The sequence below is a fragment of the Numenius arquata genome, chromosome 12, assembly GCF_964106895.1.
Source record: "Numenius arquata chromosome 12, bNumArq3.hap1.1, whole genome shotgun sequence".
NCBI lineage: Eukaryota > Metazoa > Chordata > Aves > Charadriiformes > Scolopacidae > Numenius > Numenius arquata.
The window spans coordinates 44,390,135-44,407,416 of record NC_133587.1 but is presented as its reverse complement, the minus strand read 5'-3'; the positions used below and the strand labels follow the sequence as shown (position 1 = coordinate 44,407,416).

At 47.9% G+C, this 17,282-nt stretch overlaps 1 protein-coding gene across 1 annotated transcript in view; it reads left to right on the top strand.

Moving 5' to 3' along the window:
* Window positions 1-17,282, top strand: part of SMARCC1 (SWI/SNF related BAF chromatin remodeling complex subunit C1) — an 84,191-nt gene extending 66,909 nt beyond the window's left edge. The window contains exons 26-28 of the mRNA XM_074156881.1: window positions 1,807-2,065; window positions 14,481-14,657; window positions 16,342-17,282. Coding sequence (XP_074012982.1) covers window positions 1,807-2,065; window positions 14,481-14,657; window positions 16,342-16,427 — 522 coding nt within the window. The 3' untranslated portion in view covers window positions 16,428-17,282. The remainder of the gene's footprint in view (window positions 1-1,806; window positions 2,066-14,480; window positions 14,658-16,341) is intronic.

Below are 17,282 nucleotides of genomic sequence, written 5' to 3'. Positions count from 1 at the left end.
TGGCACAGCCTTCTGGGGTGACAGCCACCCCTCCCAGTTCTGTATCATCAGCACTGTATTTGTGATTACATACCCAAAACCCTGGCTGATGTCACGTGTCGGGTTGTGTAGGGAGACTGTCTGGCAGACTGAGGGACGCTGATCTTCATTAAGGTGCCCAACCTCCGCTGTGGGTATAAACGGAGTTTTGGGAGAGTAAATACAAATTCCGGGTCTATTGCCCACCAGAAAATGTGTAACCATCACTTGTCTTGATCATCTGGGGCTACGACGGTGGGTTGTGTCCTTAAACCTGCTTCTGAAATGGTTACCACAAAGGCAAGAACCAGGTGTTTTGGTGTTAATAACTTGTGTTTGTTTGCCTTTTTTTTTTCCTCTCTCCAACTGCCTTATCTCATCCTGAGGCGAGGGAGGGAATGGGGAGAAGTTTTTCACTGGTTTTCTGAAGTACAAGGTGTGTTTTTTAGACACCGGATTCCTTTTGGGGATGCTTGTAAAGACTTTTGGGTTGTTTTGGGTTTTTTTTTTAAATTTATCAAGATGGGGTACCATAAAGAGAGCAAAGCAGGAATACAAGAGAGTATAAAAAGGCTATAAAAGGTCCGGTGTAGCCGCACTTCTTGCCTAAGTCTTTGTTTCGGGTCATTTGCAGTAATTATTCTCTCTGAACTCCCTGCCACCTCCGGAATCTGTTTCCACACACGCACAATTACACCATCGGTGTAACGTGGCTCTTCTTTTTCTCAAGTTCTTCCCGCTACCCTATCAGATTGGTCAAGGAAAAAGGAGTCGTGGCAGCGTGAGTAATCACATTGTCGTCCCTGCACGCGGAAAAAACCAGCCCCCAACAAGGAGTATGGATTATTCATGAGGCTCCCTCTCCATCTGGTTCTGGGGGTGAATGCGCCCTCCGTGGTTATTCCGGTTTCATCCGGGCTTTTGTCACCGGTCGAACCGTTCACGCGAAGCATCGACGGAGCTTTGGGACTTTTTGGGGGAGAACTTCTGCCAGGTGGAACTCTCCTTGGCAACCCGCTTTTCAGATAAATTAATGGAGGATATCTTAAAATACTCTTTAAATATTTGTAAACTAGTCACACAAATCCGCGTCTCAGATTAATAGATGTAGAAACGGGTTATGATTTTCTTAAATAAGTCAAAACAACATACACTTCCTTAACTGTGACAACGATCAGTCGTATAAATAGGAAGAAATATTTTCCATGGCTTTTCTTTTCATTTTGGGCTTGCTTGCTCTCAATATGCCTTCATAATTAAACAAAGCACCTATTTTATTTTTTAATTGGCCTAAATAAAACGAGGTTTTTTAAATAATACACTTCTTAATAGTACGAACCATTGCTGTGTGGCGTCATGATGTCCAAGTCCTGCACTTAAAATAAAGGTATGGAGTGGGATCCTGCTGTAATCACTGAGCTCGAGCCGTCGCACACGTTCTGCTTTGAGCTTTCCCTAGAAAATCCCTTTAGTTTCCCGTTCCCCTCGTTCCAACGTGCAGAAAATTGAGAGAAAAACGTCTGGTTTCTTCTAAAATTGATTTATGGCTGGATGTTCTGCACAGTGATCATTGAGTAATGTGTTAGTTGTGTTACTGAGAGACTCTCGAGGACAAAACAAGGTGAATTCATCTTTTCCAGCTGGAAAATGGCCTGGACCCTTTTCCAAAGCCTCCTGCAAATCAGACAGACGGGTGTGTCGGTGGGAATAGGCATTTCATTTGCAGAAATATGTTTTAAATGTCTAGTTCTTAACTTTGCCTTTTCTCCCCCCCTATTTTTGACGTAGTTAGAGCAGCAGAGACAGCAGTTGCTGACGGAACGGCAGAATTTCCACATGGAGCAGCTGAAATACGCCGAATTAAGGGCTCGTCAGCAAATGGAGCAGCAGCACAGTCAGAACCCCCAGCAGCCTCACCAGCACTCCAGTGGGCCTGGCATGAACCCCCTGGGGGCACCGGCACATCCAGGCTTATTGCCTCACCAGCAGCCCCCGCCGTACCCCATGATGCACCACCAGATGCCACCACCTCACCCCCCGCAGCCAGGTAAGAGGCGGGAGGAGAAAATCCCCATACGTTAATCACCATTCATAATATTCAGAGGAAGAGGTAAAATTGCGGGTGGTTTAATGGATGGTCTGTTACGGAGTGGTTTATAGTGAGGAGAAGGACTTGGGGGTGTTGGTGGATGAGGAGCTCAACATGGGCCAGCAATGTGCGCTGGGGATGCAGCCCAGAAAGCCCCCCACACCCTGGGCTGCATCCCCGGCAGCGTGGCCAGCAGGGCGAGGTGGGGGGGATTCTGCCCCTCTGCTCTGAGGAGACACCCCCCCACAGTGCTGCCTCCAGCTCCGGGGCCACCAACAGCAGAAGGACATGGAACTGTTGGAGCGGGGCCAGAGGAGGCCACGGAGATGCTGGGAGGGCTGGAGCCCCTCTGCTGTGAGGACAGGCTGAGAGAGTTGGGGGGGTTCAGCCTGGAGAAGAGAAGGCTCCGGGGAGATCTTGGAGCCCCTTCCAGTCCCTCAAGGGGCTCCAGGAAAGCTGGGGAGGGACTCTTGATGAGGGAGGGGAGCCATAGGAGGAGGGGGAACTACTCAGGGCTTTGCTTTCTGGCCGCTGCCCTTCGGTTGTGCTCGATGCTGGAGGAGAGTGGCAGAACCATGTTGCTCAGAAAGGTCTCTTGAACATCTCCAGTCCAGCCCAGAGCACAGCCAACAGGATCGGAGTGCAGGGGACTTGTCCTCTTAATGTTTGGGTATCCCCAAGGGTGGAGGTATTTCTAGTACCCAAGGATGGAGAAACTAGGTGGCGATTTTACGGTTAAAAAGGATTGGGACTATCAAATATTGTGCTTTTGCTGTGAAGACGTTTATGGGAGGTAGAATTGACAGCATTACTGTAGTTGTTCAATGTTGTTGACACGATTTAAAGTAGAATAAATTCATAGAATAGAATAAAACCCGATTTTCTGACTAGACAACAGTGAAGGAGAATAGTTTTTGTCAATTTTCAACGGCTTGACCAAAAACCATTCTAAAAGAACAGCTGATTGGGTATTAGCTGGAAGTGTTTCGGAAGATCTTGCACAGGCTGAAGAAGCTGAAATGTTTGGGGTATCGTGATCAAAAATAGGACGTGGCAACAGAGTTTGGAGTTTTCATCTTGGGGAAAAGACCTGTGTTAAGTGTGGGGTTTGGAAAAGAGCGGAGGGACGTAGAGACCCAGCAGGATTTGCAGGTGACCGTGAAAACGGGAGGCGTCTAATCCAACTGCGTGAATCTCCGCGGTAATAAAACTTGATTTAATCAACAGAGGCAGAGTAATGCTCGTTGGAGAGGAAGGGAAGAGTTGTCTTGTGATCTAGAGGCTTGAGCTGTCTTTTTAAGGGATGAGAGTCAGGGAATTCCTGCCTTCGCTGGGCTCTCGTGGACAGAAAACACTGTTTTGGGGTTTGCTGAAACGGAATCGGGAGCGTGATAAAATATGGTCTGGTTTTTTTTAGATTTAAATAATATTATAGCTCAATTTATCTGTTGTGTGCTGTATTGACAACACTGAGCGGTAGAATGGAGGGTCGTTCTGTGAAATGGAAAAATGGCAAATTGGGAACGGATTAAAGGGGGGAATCGTTGCATATCATTAGCCTGGCTCTTACTTACGCGCTGCGATTGAGACTGAAAACGTAACAAGATTAAACGCATTGTTGTATTCACCAGGGGACTAATAAAACTTGATTTCTAATATATTCACGTCCTCGGTTCACATAATACCTTATTACTTCAGCCCCGTCGTAGTCATTCAGACCCTCTCTGTCCCCAGCGATCCCTTTCAGCGTGTGTTGTGGGGAGCGGGGTGGTGTGTTAATTAGTCAGTAACGTCTCCCTTTCAGATTTGATTAAAGTTAGTCGATAGATTGACTTTTCCACCACCTCCCTACCCCCTCCCGTTAGCGGGTGGCAGAGATGGATGAGGCACAGCGCTTCTGGCTCCCGCGACAGTGAAACATCTGGTGCTGTCTCGTGTCATCCAGGTACAGGACCGGGATCTCGCCTTTTACCTTCTCCGACGCTTTGCTGGTTTGATATTTTTGTGAAGGTGAGAATTCGGAGGCCCTTGGAGAATTTAAGGGCAAAGTCCTCTTTTGCTTCTACCATATCCCAACTGGTTTTGCTTGGAAAGGGCAATAGTGACTTTTCCTCAGGCTCTTCAGTGGAAGTTTGTTAGAAGTGCTTGGGAAATCCACAAGCGCCCAAGCTCTTCGGCTTCACAGCGGAGTTTTGTACGGCTTGAGGGCAAGGAGAGAAAATGGAAAGGTTCGGTGTTTCCTCGAGTAAGTTCAACACTTAAACTCCGAGCCAGTCCTGGGGGGGTGCAAGCAGTGACTTCTGGATCCTTCGGTCCCCAGCGACTCACAAACTGACACAATTTTCTGTTCAGGTAGTTTAAGATGCCCAGAGTTTGACTTTCCTTGACAAATCAGTCCATCCCAGGGTGAATCTCTGCTGGAATTCTCCGTTGTGTGCAGCAGCCCGGGAACCTTTCTGAGGTGCTGAAGTTGCAGTTTGTGTTCACACCCCCCATGTATTATATACATTAAAAAATAATCCCTTCTCGCATCACGTTGGTCATGTTGAATCTGTGATAAATGCTACAGAACTTCTATCTATTGTACCCTGTATATTTTCCTTGCTTTCACATTTTTAGAGCAATTATGGTGTGTTTATTGGAGTTGTAAATCTTGGAGCGTTAACAGTCCAATACTTTCATGGCAGACCTGTACACATGTAGATCAGTAGCAATTTTCACTGTTCGGTTGCTAATTAGGGATCCTTTGAAACAAACGGGTGAACTTCACCTTAATGACCATCCATGTGTAAGTTCCCTCGCTGCCCGTGAGCCTCCGGCAGTTGTGGTGGAGATGCCCCAATTTGGAGGGTGTTGAGTAGATGAATTTCACCCTGTTAGAGAGGGCAGAGATACACTTTTAGAAAAAAGTTCTAAATTTCTTTTCTTTTTTGCTGCTCTGAGTCCTGTAGATGAAGCTTTGGCTTCAGAGCTGTGGACGTACAACTTAGAATCGTAGAATTTTCTAGGTTGGAAGGGACCTTTCAGATCATCGAGTCCAACCAGCTTCCCAGTGCAGGGCTTGATGTGGTTCTGCAAGGAGGAGGAGCACTTTCCTGAGTTCTCCGCTTCTTTCCAATAACAACCCGTTGTCCCCAAGGTGGCCACTTTCAGGAAACCTCGGTGATGAATGACGTGGCGTAATTCTTCGTTCAGGTATAAAGATGTTATTGGAGACTTGGAGAAGTCTCCACCTGCTGCTCTAACAGCTCTGCGGGAAGAACAGACCCATTCAGTTTGCTTTAGGGGAAAAAAAATCTCCAAAACGATTTAGGAGAGACTGAGAAGCACCAGTGGGCGACCTTCCAAAAGAGCCCCGAGGGGAAGCCGGAGGTGGAAATACCCGGCGCAATTTCCTGTTCAGCTGCGTGGATTTAACTCCAGACTTTACCTTGGTTCTTGCTGATGTTTTCAAACAGGTTTCTGACCTTAATAGTGAGTAAAAGTGTAACTGTTGGTTCAGCAGACCGTGAATGAAAGGCGAAGTCGCATGTCTTTTAGAGTGATTGACGAAAGCTGAAGGGATGGTAGGAAACAAAGTGATGAAAAGATCTGAAAAGGCATTCATAAATGGAAGGAAAAAAACCCCAAACTCTCCTGCTTATGGCTGCTCTGGATTCAGAGGCAGAAGCAGCTAAGCTAAATCTCACAACTAAAACTTAATGGTGAAGCTCTTTCCAGAAGAACGGTCTTTAGCTTAGATGTTAGACTCTGGACACAACTGGTGAACGTCTCCAGTTGAGGGCTGGTCTCTGGACACAACTGGTGCACATCTCCAGTCAAGGGCCGGTCTGGACACGGCTGGTGAACATCTCCAGTCGAGGGTCACTCTTTGTACTGGGACCACGTCTGATTCTGCTGGACCGTGGAATTCACTGGGACCTGTCGAAGAGCTGAAATCGGTCCAAGACCGGCACCCAAAGGCAGGTTGGGTGAGAGAGAAACCAAGCAGAGCCCGGAGAGCCCCTCCAGAGAGAAGAGCTGTTGGTGGATTCCACATAAAGCAAAAATTATATGGTGGACAGTGTAGAATGTGCAGCCGGAGGAGCTTCTGAGGGGCTTTTGCTGCTTCTCCCGTGGCTTTTGTCCCTGGGGTTAACTGTCTTTTTGGCTCAATGGTTAAAAAGCTTTGAGTTTAGAAATTTGAAATAAAACTTGTGACGTACGGTTTGCCTTTTGACGCCTGCTTCTCCCGGGTGTTTGGAGTTTGGCTGCCTTCGGTTGGTCCTTCAGTGCCTGGGTGTGATGAGATTCTGCTCAACTCGACGTTCTCGGGCACTGATTTCAGAGAAGTCCCACGACTCGTTCCTTTCCCAGATTTTTTTTATTTTAACTTTATTTTTTGCTGAGCTTCCTTTGTTCTCTTTTCCCTTGGAATGAAGACTTTTAAAATGAGAAAAATCAAATCGCATTCCAATTTCATTGTGAAAAGCTGTACCTCGTACTTAGAACGGAAAATAAAATTCCCAGTTTCTTCCCGTGTTACCAGCCTGGCTGCTGGTTGCATCATTTGAAGCCCGTTATTGATTTCTCTCTGCACTATTCTGGTTATCTGTGGAATGCTAAATGCCCTCTGCAAGCGATACTTGCGGTGTGTAATGCGAGAAACTTCTTGAAATTCTTTGAGAGAGATGTATTGACGGCTGTCATTGACTCTTCCCTTCAAGGAGGATTTTCAGCCAGTAAATAATTTCTGACCCAAAGCAGAAACGGGATAAGGGGGTCGGGATACACTTCCCACTACAGCTGGATGAGTAACTTTAATGACTTTTCCCCCTCCAAGTGTATTTTGCGTAATTTTCTGTTGATGGTTGAAATATTCAAAAGAAAAAATAGCTGAGTAAGTAATTTGGGGCTTGTGGGTTTTCAAGTAAGCGTTGGGCATTTCATTATTTAAAACTTGAGGTTTTAAACTGAGCTACTGGATAATATTTACTTTCCTATTGGACTGATTGCAATTCCGGAAGAGCTGTCAGTGCTTTCCGTGTATCCGTGGTGCGGAACGAGCAACGCCATAGGGGTGGTTTGCAGCGTCCATCCAGTACCGTTGTCGTGGTTTGGGCCAAACTGGCCAATCCAGGTGACAGATGGCCCTTCCCCCCTGCCCCCCAAAGAGAGAAGAGGAAGAGATAAGGAGGTTTATAAGTAACACACACAAAATTGTGGGTTTTCACGGTATTTCGGTGGTTGATAATAGAGAAACATTAAAGCCACGTTGGGTGCTCTCAGGGTATGTTCTTGACTGTATGAAAACCTGGCCGGGGAAGGGGCATTATGGGCTGGAATAGTAAAAAAAGTCGACCAGGGATTCCTTTGAGGATGCTGGATGATATTTTAGAGTCATCTGAACATCTGTAGAGCTTCTCCAGGAAGTTGGAGCAGCTCCTCACTCCTTAGAAGAATGTATTATTGAAGATGCATTAATATTTGAAGGTGCTGCTCTGCAGAAGGGTTGTCCTTGCCGGTGGGACACGCTCAGCCGCTTCTTGGCAAAGTATCTTCCAGGGTAAAAATCATGGTGAGCCCTCAGCTGGGGGGTGTTGGGGTCCCATGAGCCCGGCCTGATGCTACCTTGGCGTTGGGAGGCGTCTGACCCCATCGCGCCGATGCCACCATCGTCAGCGCCAGCTGAATCGTGCCGGAGGGGAGTGACAGAAATGCAAATAGGCAAGTGAAGTGGAAATTCCGCCTCTCCCCCGAGAGGTGATGCTAAATGAGTTATTGTGGTTAATTATTCACAGTTCTTGGCCGTGGGATTGTCCTGCTGCGGTGCCTGTTGGGGAGAGGACGTGCCCAAGGGAAGGGACGTGGTCAGGAGGTTGAAGTAGAGATTTTCCCGATCTTCTGAAAACCGTTCCCGGTGGGAAGGAGCACATCTCGGTGCTGCAGTGAAGCTGTGACAGGCGTTCCCCGGAGCAATTCTCTGCTGCTTCCCATTTTGGGACTGGGAAACAATTCATTCAGTAGAAGGAAAGGGAGGTTTCAGCGAGGCACGTCCCCTCCGGAGATCAGAGGGCTGCGCCTCCCACACTCTGCTTTTTCCCTCTCCGAAATCTGAAGGAGGGACTCCCTTCCCGTAGCACGGGCTGCGTTTGCAGATTTTTTTTTTTTTCCCTTTGGAATGGTAAATAGGGAGGATTTGAATCGACTCCAAGCTTTGTGCATCGTGCCCCGTTGGCTGCTGCAGCGAAACAAAATATACTAAACCTGTTTCCCACTCCAGTGCCCCTCAAGCAGCTGATTTAATAGAGGTGGAGGCTTATTTAATAGAGATAAATACCTTGGAGATCCTTTAAAAGTTGTTCCTCATCCGTTTCACTGTAATGTGGATCTGCTAATAGTGGGGACGCTTCAGAGCACGCATTAGGAAACGTCTACAATCTCTAACATGTAAAGGATTTTTATTATTTTTTTTCCACTCTGCTAAATTTCGTTTTATTGAACCTTTTGGCTTTATCTCTTCCTGCGTCTGCTGGTTTTCAGCTCTCCCCCTTATGTAGGTCACACTTCCACGTTTTACGCTTGAGCCGCTGTCTTGAAGCGTTATCCCTTGTAAAATAAATAATAATAAAAAAAAAAAGATCTCTCTAGAAATAGGACTTCGTTTTTGCCGTAGTAGCAATTTCCTCTTGCTTACTCCCAATTTAGTCGGGTATCGCTTGATTACCGCTCAACTTCTGCATTTTGGAGTCGTGGTATGTGATAGGATTGTTCCTCTAAGCTAATTTTAAGATAAAATTGTTGCATAGTGTGTCCAAGTGCAGGGTTGGCTGCCCTTTTTTTTTTTTTTGCCTCCCTTGATGTGAATATAAAACGCACTCTTTGAATCTTTGCCTTTTTGCAGGTTTAACAGCCTTTTTCTCCCAGTTTTGGAGCTTAAGACCCCACGTGAAGCCACTTGCCGTGCAGCGAGTCCCATCCAGCTTCAGGTGTTTCAGAAGAGGGGTGGGTTTTTTAATATTAATCACTTCGTTAGCGCTGAGAGAATGTTGTAGGCACGTGGTGTGAAAAGGAAAGTGGCCAAATTACGCCTGGAGAGGTTGCGGCTCCTTTGTGCGGAAGCTCCTAGGCTGGGGAATTCTCCGTTCCCAGCTTTCCTGGTCTCCTGAAACAGCTGGGATGGTCCAATTTTTACATATTTATTCCTTGATCACCCCTAATTTTTGCAAGTGGATGGCATCCCTCGTAGCTGTGAATATTTTCTTCTGCTTCAAAGCTCTCTAGGTCTTTGGGCCGTGTTTTATCTCCAGTTTTGGGAAGGTTCAGCCCTTCCACCCATCTGCCCCAGCAGTTTGAGTCACCATTGCTTCTGCTGGTCTGACTTTGCTTCTCCACGCTTGTAGCTCCAATTGTTTCCTTTTTTTGTGTGTGTTGAAGATATTAGGAGATCTTTTGCTCTGTTCTCCAGCAAATTTGACTTTTCAGGAGCAGGTTGTGAGTGTGTGTGTTCTGGGTCAGCCCGGAGTTCCCATCGCTGTCTTTGATCTGAGCAAATGCTTCATGAAGACTCTTAAGAAACAGGTTAAATGCAGATCCAAACCTTCCATGGTCGTTTTCTCGAGCATTTTGATGCTCAGCTGCTTTGGACTGGTGTGTCCATAGCCACCAGTAGCCCTGCCCTCTGCAGATTTATTAGTGAGTTCAACAGAGTAACAGAGTTCTGTCAAAGCAGGTTTTTCAGCTGGTAGCGTAAGAATCCCAGAATGGTGGGGGTTGGAAGGGACCTCTGGAGATCATCTCCTCCAACCCCCTGCCAGAGCAGGTCCACCCAGAGCAGGTCCCATAGAAACGTGTCCAGGCAGGTTTGGAATGTCTCCAGAGAAGGAGACTCTACCACCTCTCTGGGCAGCCTCTCCCAGGGCTCTGCCACCCCCACAGGAAAGAAGTTCCTCCTCATGTTGAGATGGAACTTATGGTCCAGTTTGTGCCCATTCCCTCTTGTCCTGTCACTGGGCTCCACTGAGAAGAGTCTGGCCCCATCCTCCTGACACCCACCCTTTAGATACTGCTCAGCGTCGATGAGATCCCCTCTCAGTCTGCTCTTCTCCAGCTGAACAGCCCCAAGTCCCTCAGCCTTTCCTCAGCAGAGAGATGCTCCAGGCCCCTCAGCATCTTTGTGGCCCTTTGCTGGACCCTCTCCAGCAGTTCCCTGTCCTTCTGGAACTGGGGAGCCCAGAACTGGTCCCAGTGCTCCAGATGGGGCCTCCCCAGGGCAGAGCAGAGGGGGAGGACGACCTCCCTCCACCTGCTGGCCATGTTCTTCTTGATGCCCCCCAGGATGCCCTTGGCCTTCTTGGCCACCAGGGCACATTGCTGTCTCATGGGCATCCTGTTGTCCCCCAGGACTCCCAGGTCTTTCTCCTCAGAGCTGCTCTCCAGCAGGTCAGCCCCAACCTGTCCTGGTGCAGGGGGTTATTCCTCCCCAGGGGCAGGACCCTACACTTGCCCTTGTTGAATTTCATCAGGTTCCTCTCCGCCAAGAATTTCGATGGCCACCTTTAATTCTGTATTCAAGAAAATAAAGGCTACCTGTTTGCCTTTCCTGTACCTCTTACGATCTTAAACATGTAATAAGCTTTCATCCCTTCCACCAGACAAGACTTTCTCCCAGAAACTTTTTCTCCCAGACTTTCTCCCTGATGGCCATTTGTTGTAAGCCTACATCTCTACACTGAGTCCACCTCTCCACTCAGTAGTATTTTGAGGTCACCAGAAGCCGGATAAATCCCTTTTCTGTGTAGACTGAGATCGCTGGTGATACAGGATTTCTTTTAATCTTTGGTTTTTCTCAATATTTCACCTCAAACTTCCAGCAACTGAAATTCAAGCTGTGACTGTCCCACAGGTAACATGGGGCATGTCAGAAGTTCCCATGTCTCTCTCTTGCAAACTGGGGATAATCCCAACTCCTGGAGCTTGCCTGGCTGCCCCCGTGCTTCGGAGCTGAGCCGTCCGTGCCGACTTCATACCTACCCCTGGGCTGGTTCCTGCCCTGAAGGATGGAGAAGAACTGCTTGCTTCTTGTCTACCTTCTGTCCTCATGTTTGAAGTTCCAAACTGTTTCCTAAAAGCTCAGCATTAGCTCAGAATCGATTACAGGGAGTCTACAAATCAGTTTTGGGCTGTTCACAAACCCAAGTGTGGTGTTTCTCGAGCCCCTTCTCATACCCATAGATTACCACGTCTTGTAAGTCTCAGCCCGTGCCTGGATATTTCAGTGGTAGGGTTCTCGTGTTGTCTGCCGTGCCGTCTCTGCCCACGCCTCATCTCGGAGTGAGCTGGACCAAAAGAGATGCCCAGATGCCCAGGAGCAGTAGAATTCATGCCGTGTCCGCTTCAATCTTGGGTTCTCTGCGTTTTATCTGTTGATATGCTCGAGGGCAGAGCTGAAGCTGGAGGAACGGGCTGGCAGAAGCCTTCAACAAGGACAAATGCCAAGTCTTGTACCTGGGAGGACTAACCCCGAGCAGCAGCTCTGCAGAAAAGACCTTCTGGGTCCTGGTGGGCAGCAAGTTGAGCGTGAGATGGTGGAGACCAGCAGAATCCCAGAGAGCAGATTGAGGGATGTGATTATCTCCTCCTCTGCTCAGCAGCTGTTAGACCACGTCTGGAGGACTGGGGTCCCCCAGTACAAGAAAGGCATGGATAAACTGCAGTGAGTTCATCAGGAGGCCACCAAAAATGGTCCAAGGGCTTGAGCACTTACCCCATGGAGAGGCAGAAGGAAGTGGGCTTGTTCAGCCTGGAGAGGAGAAGGCTTTGGAGGCACCTACCAGCAGCCCTACAATAGGACAGGACGAGGGGGGATGGTTTTAACCTGAAAGAGGGGAGATTGAGCTGAGATCTGGGGCAGAAATTCTTTGCTGTGAGGGTGGTGAGACCCTGGCCCGGGTTGCCCAGAGAAGCTGTGGCTGCCCCATCCCTGGAGGGGGTTCAAGGCCAGGTTGGAGGGGGCTTGGAGCAACCTGTTCTGGTGGGAGGTGTCCCTGCCCATGGATGATCTTTAAGGTCCCTCTCAACCCAAACCATTCCATGATCCTGTGACATCTATGAGGTCATCAAGAAGACAGAGCCAGGCTCTTCAGTGATGCACAATGGGATTAAGAGAGACACAAGCTGGAACAGGAGAGGTTTCGACTGGGTATAAGGAGGTCAAGCAGGTTGTATGGAGAGGTGATGCTCTCTCCATTTCTGTTGATTTCAGAGACTGGTCAGGTCTTGACAAAGCCCTGAGCAACCTGGTCTGACCCCAGAGCTGACCCTGCTTTGAGAGGAGCTTGGACCAGAGACCTCCTGAGTTCCCTTCCAACCCGAGTTACTCTGTGATGGAGGGAACGCTTCAGTCCTCTTGCAGCCCGAGGAGGGGAGGGCAAATGGACCACACTGAGGAACGTCCAGCTCAACTTGCCTTCAAAAGGGCAACCAGGCACTGGAGATCTTGTTGTTTATGGGACTTGGTCACCTTGAGTTACCCACAAAAGAATGTCACGTAACTTTAGGAAAATGTCCTATGTTTCCTCCCTCCTTTAGGCTGTGGAGGATTCCAAAGGGCTTCTTCAAAACCCCATCAGCCAAAGCAGAAAATGTTTGTTAATGCTGGGGCCGAAAGAGGGGATTAAAGGCTCAATGTACACGGCTTTTCTGGTTGGCTGCTGCTGCTGTTCTTTAATATATAGTGACAGAACTGCCATGATGTGCGCTGCAGGCCCCAGATCGGCGATGGAGCGTGTCCAGGCACGTGTTTTCAGAGGTCTTTCCCTTTGTAAATATTTGAGAAATCTGATGGTTTCTGTAGAGCTTCCTATCTGCCGCTTGCAGGTTTGATGGTCTTGCTCCCGTCATTGAGCAGCGTCAGGTTGGGACGTCGACCTCTTGGCTCCGATATTCTGTTTTCATGGTTTGATGCTTCAGATCCCTGTGGATCTAAGGTGGTTCCGCACCTTTCCCACAGATCTCCAGGGCTGGATGAAGCCAGTGGGTTGTGGTGTGTAGGACTTTGCACTGGGACTGGTGATGGCTCTGGTTTCAGAAGCAAATCCTCCCTTATACCATCATCCCACCTTGCCTTTTTGCGAGAATAGCCTCTTTTTCTCAGAAAGCAGATTATTGGTTTAAAGTATCATGGAACTACAGGCAGAGACCCTCAACCAAGGGCTGGAGAAGCCACCAAGTGCTTTAGATACTGAAGACGAGCATCTTCTGGGGGGACGTGGCTGAAGTGAAGGCACCAAACATCAGGGAAGTGGAGCGAGTTCATCTATTTGTGTTGTGTTTTTTCTTTAACTATTATTCAGTAGTTATTCCTTCACGCTTGGAGCTCTCTTCAGTGGTCCCCCATGGGAGCCGGTGCGATTTCCTGACATCCTGGAAAATGGAAGTAACAACAAATATCAAGAAAATATTACACAAAGCTCTTGTTCCGAAGCTGAGCTTAAGTAAGAGTTTAATAGTGTTGGTGCTGAAGTATTGACTTGGTCCCAAATCCAGAGCTCCCACTTGCTTGGCTTTAACCAATGTACGTTCAGAGCCTTTTTTGGTGTTGGAGGGTTCTGTCATCACACTTTATTTCATATAATTACCTGGGTTTTGTGGTGGAATGAGCTATTCTGAAGGAAGCCTTTACAATCCCTGCCTAATAGCTGCTTTTCTAACTGAAATACTGTACCTTTAGGTAAGTGTGTTAAAGGAAATGTAAGTGGATTATGCAAAATAATCTCCTCGAATGAGGTTTTAAAGCATCAGTCAGCAAGCTGTAGGTGTCTGAAGCTGGGCGATTCTAATGGTTCCTTTCTGCGGCTGAAACCTGAAGTTCTCACGTGAGGAAGATTTATTGGAACCCTCCCTCACACCAGAACAGGGGGGGTTTATAGTGGAAATTTCTCTACAGTCCAAATTTTTAGCTGTAGGATTTCAGTTCTTCCATTAAATTAATCCATTAGGCAGCTTTGTGGCTGCTCTGTTCCACCAGGTGCTCTTCCTTTGATGCCTTGTTATTCCAGTGCAAGTTGTTTCCTGCGCCTTCCTTGAGATTGCTGTCAAGTGCCTTTTTTATTACGGGTTCACTTAAAACGTTGGGGTTTGACTGCGAGTGTTGCCTTCTGCTTCCCGGTGTTTTTGAGGGATGACAAGTGTCCCTCCCTCCTGGAGGGAGCATGTTGATGTGGGAGGGATGAAAAGGGTTTCCTTTGGTTTTTGGAGCGTGTACGGAGCTGGATCTCATCCACAAGTCCTTTCTCATTGCTTGGAGAACAGCTAAACTCTTATTTTTGCCTCTTTTGATGGCTTTTGTATTCCACATGAGTCTGACCGTGGTGTCCCTTCGCTGTTCTTGCAGGTCAGATGCCGGGACCCGGATCCATGATACCTGGACAGCCTATGCCAGGCCGGATGATGCCAAGCGTGTCGGCCAACATCCATCCAGCCGGTGCCGGTCCCCCTCCGCCTGGCATGTCACCCATGTCAGGAAACCTCATGGGACCTCGTGTTCCTCTGGCAGCTCCAAACGGCATGTGTAAGTGCATCTCCAGCAGAAAACGGTTCTGAATACACCTCGTGTGGCTTTTCTGTCGCTGGAAGAGTCATTGTAGTCGAAACCCCTTTATCTGCTGTGGGAATAATAGGATCTGTGCTCGGTGACCACCAAAGACTGGTGCCAGAGGTGTGCTTGAAGCTTTAAGTGCTTGTCTCCCCTCCGGGCATCCAAGCATACTCCATTGTCCTTTATTTTATTTATAACCTCCCTTATTTTATTTATAATGACGCTAAGGCTCTGTGGGCATCATCAAAAACCTCTCTCGGTTTCAGTCTGGAAGAATGCACAGCAGAGGTTCAGGAATTCACCTTACAGCTAAATCTTTAAATGGTGGAGCTCGGAGTATAATTCAGCTCAACAATAACGTTACTGGAAATTTAGCGGCGTGAAATTAAAAAGAGGAAGTCCTAATTAGGAAGAAGCAAAAGGTATATTGGGAATGTTCCTTGCGTGATATAAATACACCTCTGAAAATGGAGCTGATTTATGCCAGCCTCCCCCAAAAAAGCAGCTGAAGTCAGTAGCCACCAAGTGGGTGTTATTTGAATGAGAGTGAGAACGTGGCCAAACCCAGAAAGCAAAAAGAGAAGCTGGGGTGGCTGGTGCAGGGTGCTCCGTCACGAATTCCTCAATAAATTTGGAATTTATCTATATTAGTTCAGCCTGGGACAAGCTGCTGGTCTGCTTCGGCGCAGCCCAAAGATATTAATCCCCATAAAGGTTATTCAGCGTAACTGTCCTCACACGGGCGCGAATCCCCATCCCTTGTAGTACCTCTCCCAGGAAATAACTGGGAAAAGCCATCCCGTTTTGGCTGGAGCTGGAGGGGGTTGCTGAGGAGCCCTGACTCATCGGTGTCACGAGCGTGAAATACTCCCTTCTGATGCTATTTCTGCTCAGACACTCGCTCCTTATTCTTCTCGTGTTCCAGCTTTCCTTCATTTTCCTCCCCTTTTTTTCTGAGCCTCTGCCACTGGGAATATCTTATGTCAGGTTGGATTCCTTCTTGCTCTCTTGCCTTATCTTCATTTCTTTTTTTCTTTTTTTTCTCTCCCCTACTAAACAAGTCAGTCATGTTCCATTAATGTCTCATCCCGGTGCACGAAAGCTGGCCTTTTGTATCCTCCCTTTCTTCCCTCCTACTTGCTGCATCTGTGGATTCCTCTACTTTAACCTACATATGCTCTTCCGAGCTTAAGTGCAGGCTCTGTTTATATAGAAGTGTATTGTTCCATCTATTTTAAATAGAAAAGAGCCGTCATCGAAAGGCTGGAGCGCAGAGCTGGGAGATGAGAAATGCTAATTCCGGCTCTGGAAGTTGCTCCACCTGAACTTTGCCAGCTCCCGAGCTGCACGTCTGGCATCTTTGCTGTAAAAACAGGGGATTTTTTTTTTTTTTTCCCTCTTTCACAGAGTCCACGCGGTGCTTAGTGGTTGAAAAGCACGATAAAACGTGCGGCGGAGCTTCACGTGAAGCTTCAGGGATGGAGAAGCCGCAGCCGTGGCCGTTCCTGGGGCCAGTCCTCGGTCCTTTTCCCTCGGACAACCCCGTCTCCTGTAGCATATAGACATCTGGGCGTTTGCCTTGGGTTCCTTTTCCACCTTCAGCCTCTCCTGGTGTCTTCCTCACCATTTCTCTACTGGTTTTTTTTTTTTTTTGCAGATCCTCCTCCTGCGCAGCCGCCTCCGCCAGCAGAAGGGGTGACCCCACCTCCGGCAGGAGCCCCCCCGGCCTCAGCCGCTCCTTAAGCAGCCAAGGAAGAAGGAACTTCTACAGCAACGTAGTGGTGACCAAAAAAAAACCCGAATTCCTCAGTTACTTTTCTCTTCCCTTGGGAGGTTTTCACCTCCCCTTGGCCTGCCCTGGTCAAGCACATACACACAGCGTCTTTTTTACACACACACACCCCCCCTCTCCTCACCGCTCGGAACCTGGCAGTACTCGGCATTCCTTTGGGAAAGCTTTAAATCAAAGATGCCGGTAGTGCCTCCGTGTTGCTGCTGGGAAGTCCTTTGCTCTTTGGTCTGCTTGCCTTTCGGAGTGTGCTCCGCTCTGGTTTCTTTCATCTTGGTGTTTTGAGCTTTGGGTTCTCCTGGGGAAGGTAAAAAAAAAAAAAAAAAAAAAAAAAAAAAAAATCAAGTTTTTAATGTGGAGGCATTAAGTGAGGTTTTAGGATGTAGCACATGCCCTCTCCACCTGTGATTTAATGTTTCGGGTTCTCCCGGGTAGATCGAAGCAGCAAGATGGGATGTCAGACCAGTGTTTTGAGCAGAGACGGAAAAATTGAGGGCGTGCTGTACCCCAGAAGGTGCAGGGATGCCAACCCGTAGCTGATGGTTAAGGACAGTAGCTGAGTCCTGGGGCTGCCTCGCTAACTTATTAAAGAAAATATTGATCCAGTGCAAACGAAGCCAGGAGTGAATCAATTGGAATAAAACCACTCAATGGTAGGAGTTTTCTTGCTCCAGTTTTTTTACCTTTCTTTTGCCTTTGAAGGTGGTAGTTGGACCTTCCCCTCTGAGTAGTTTGGTGCAGTAGCCAACTGAGGAATAAAACCATGATTTTTAGTCCCTCTTTTTGGAGCATTATACTTTTTACTTTTT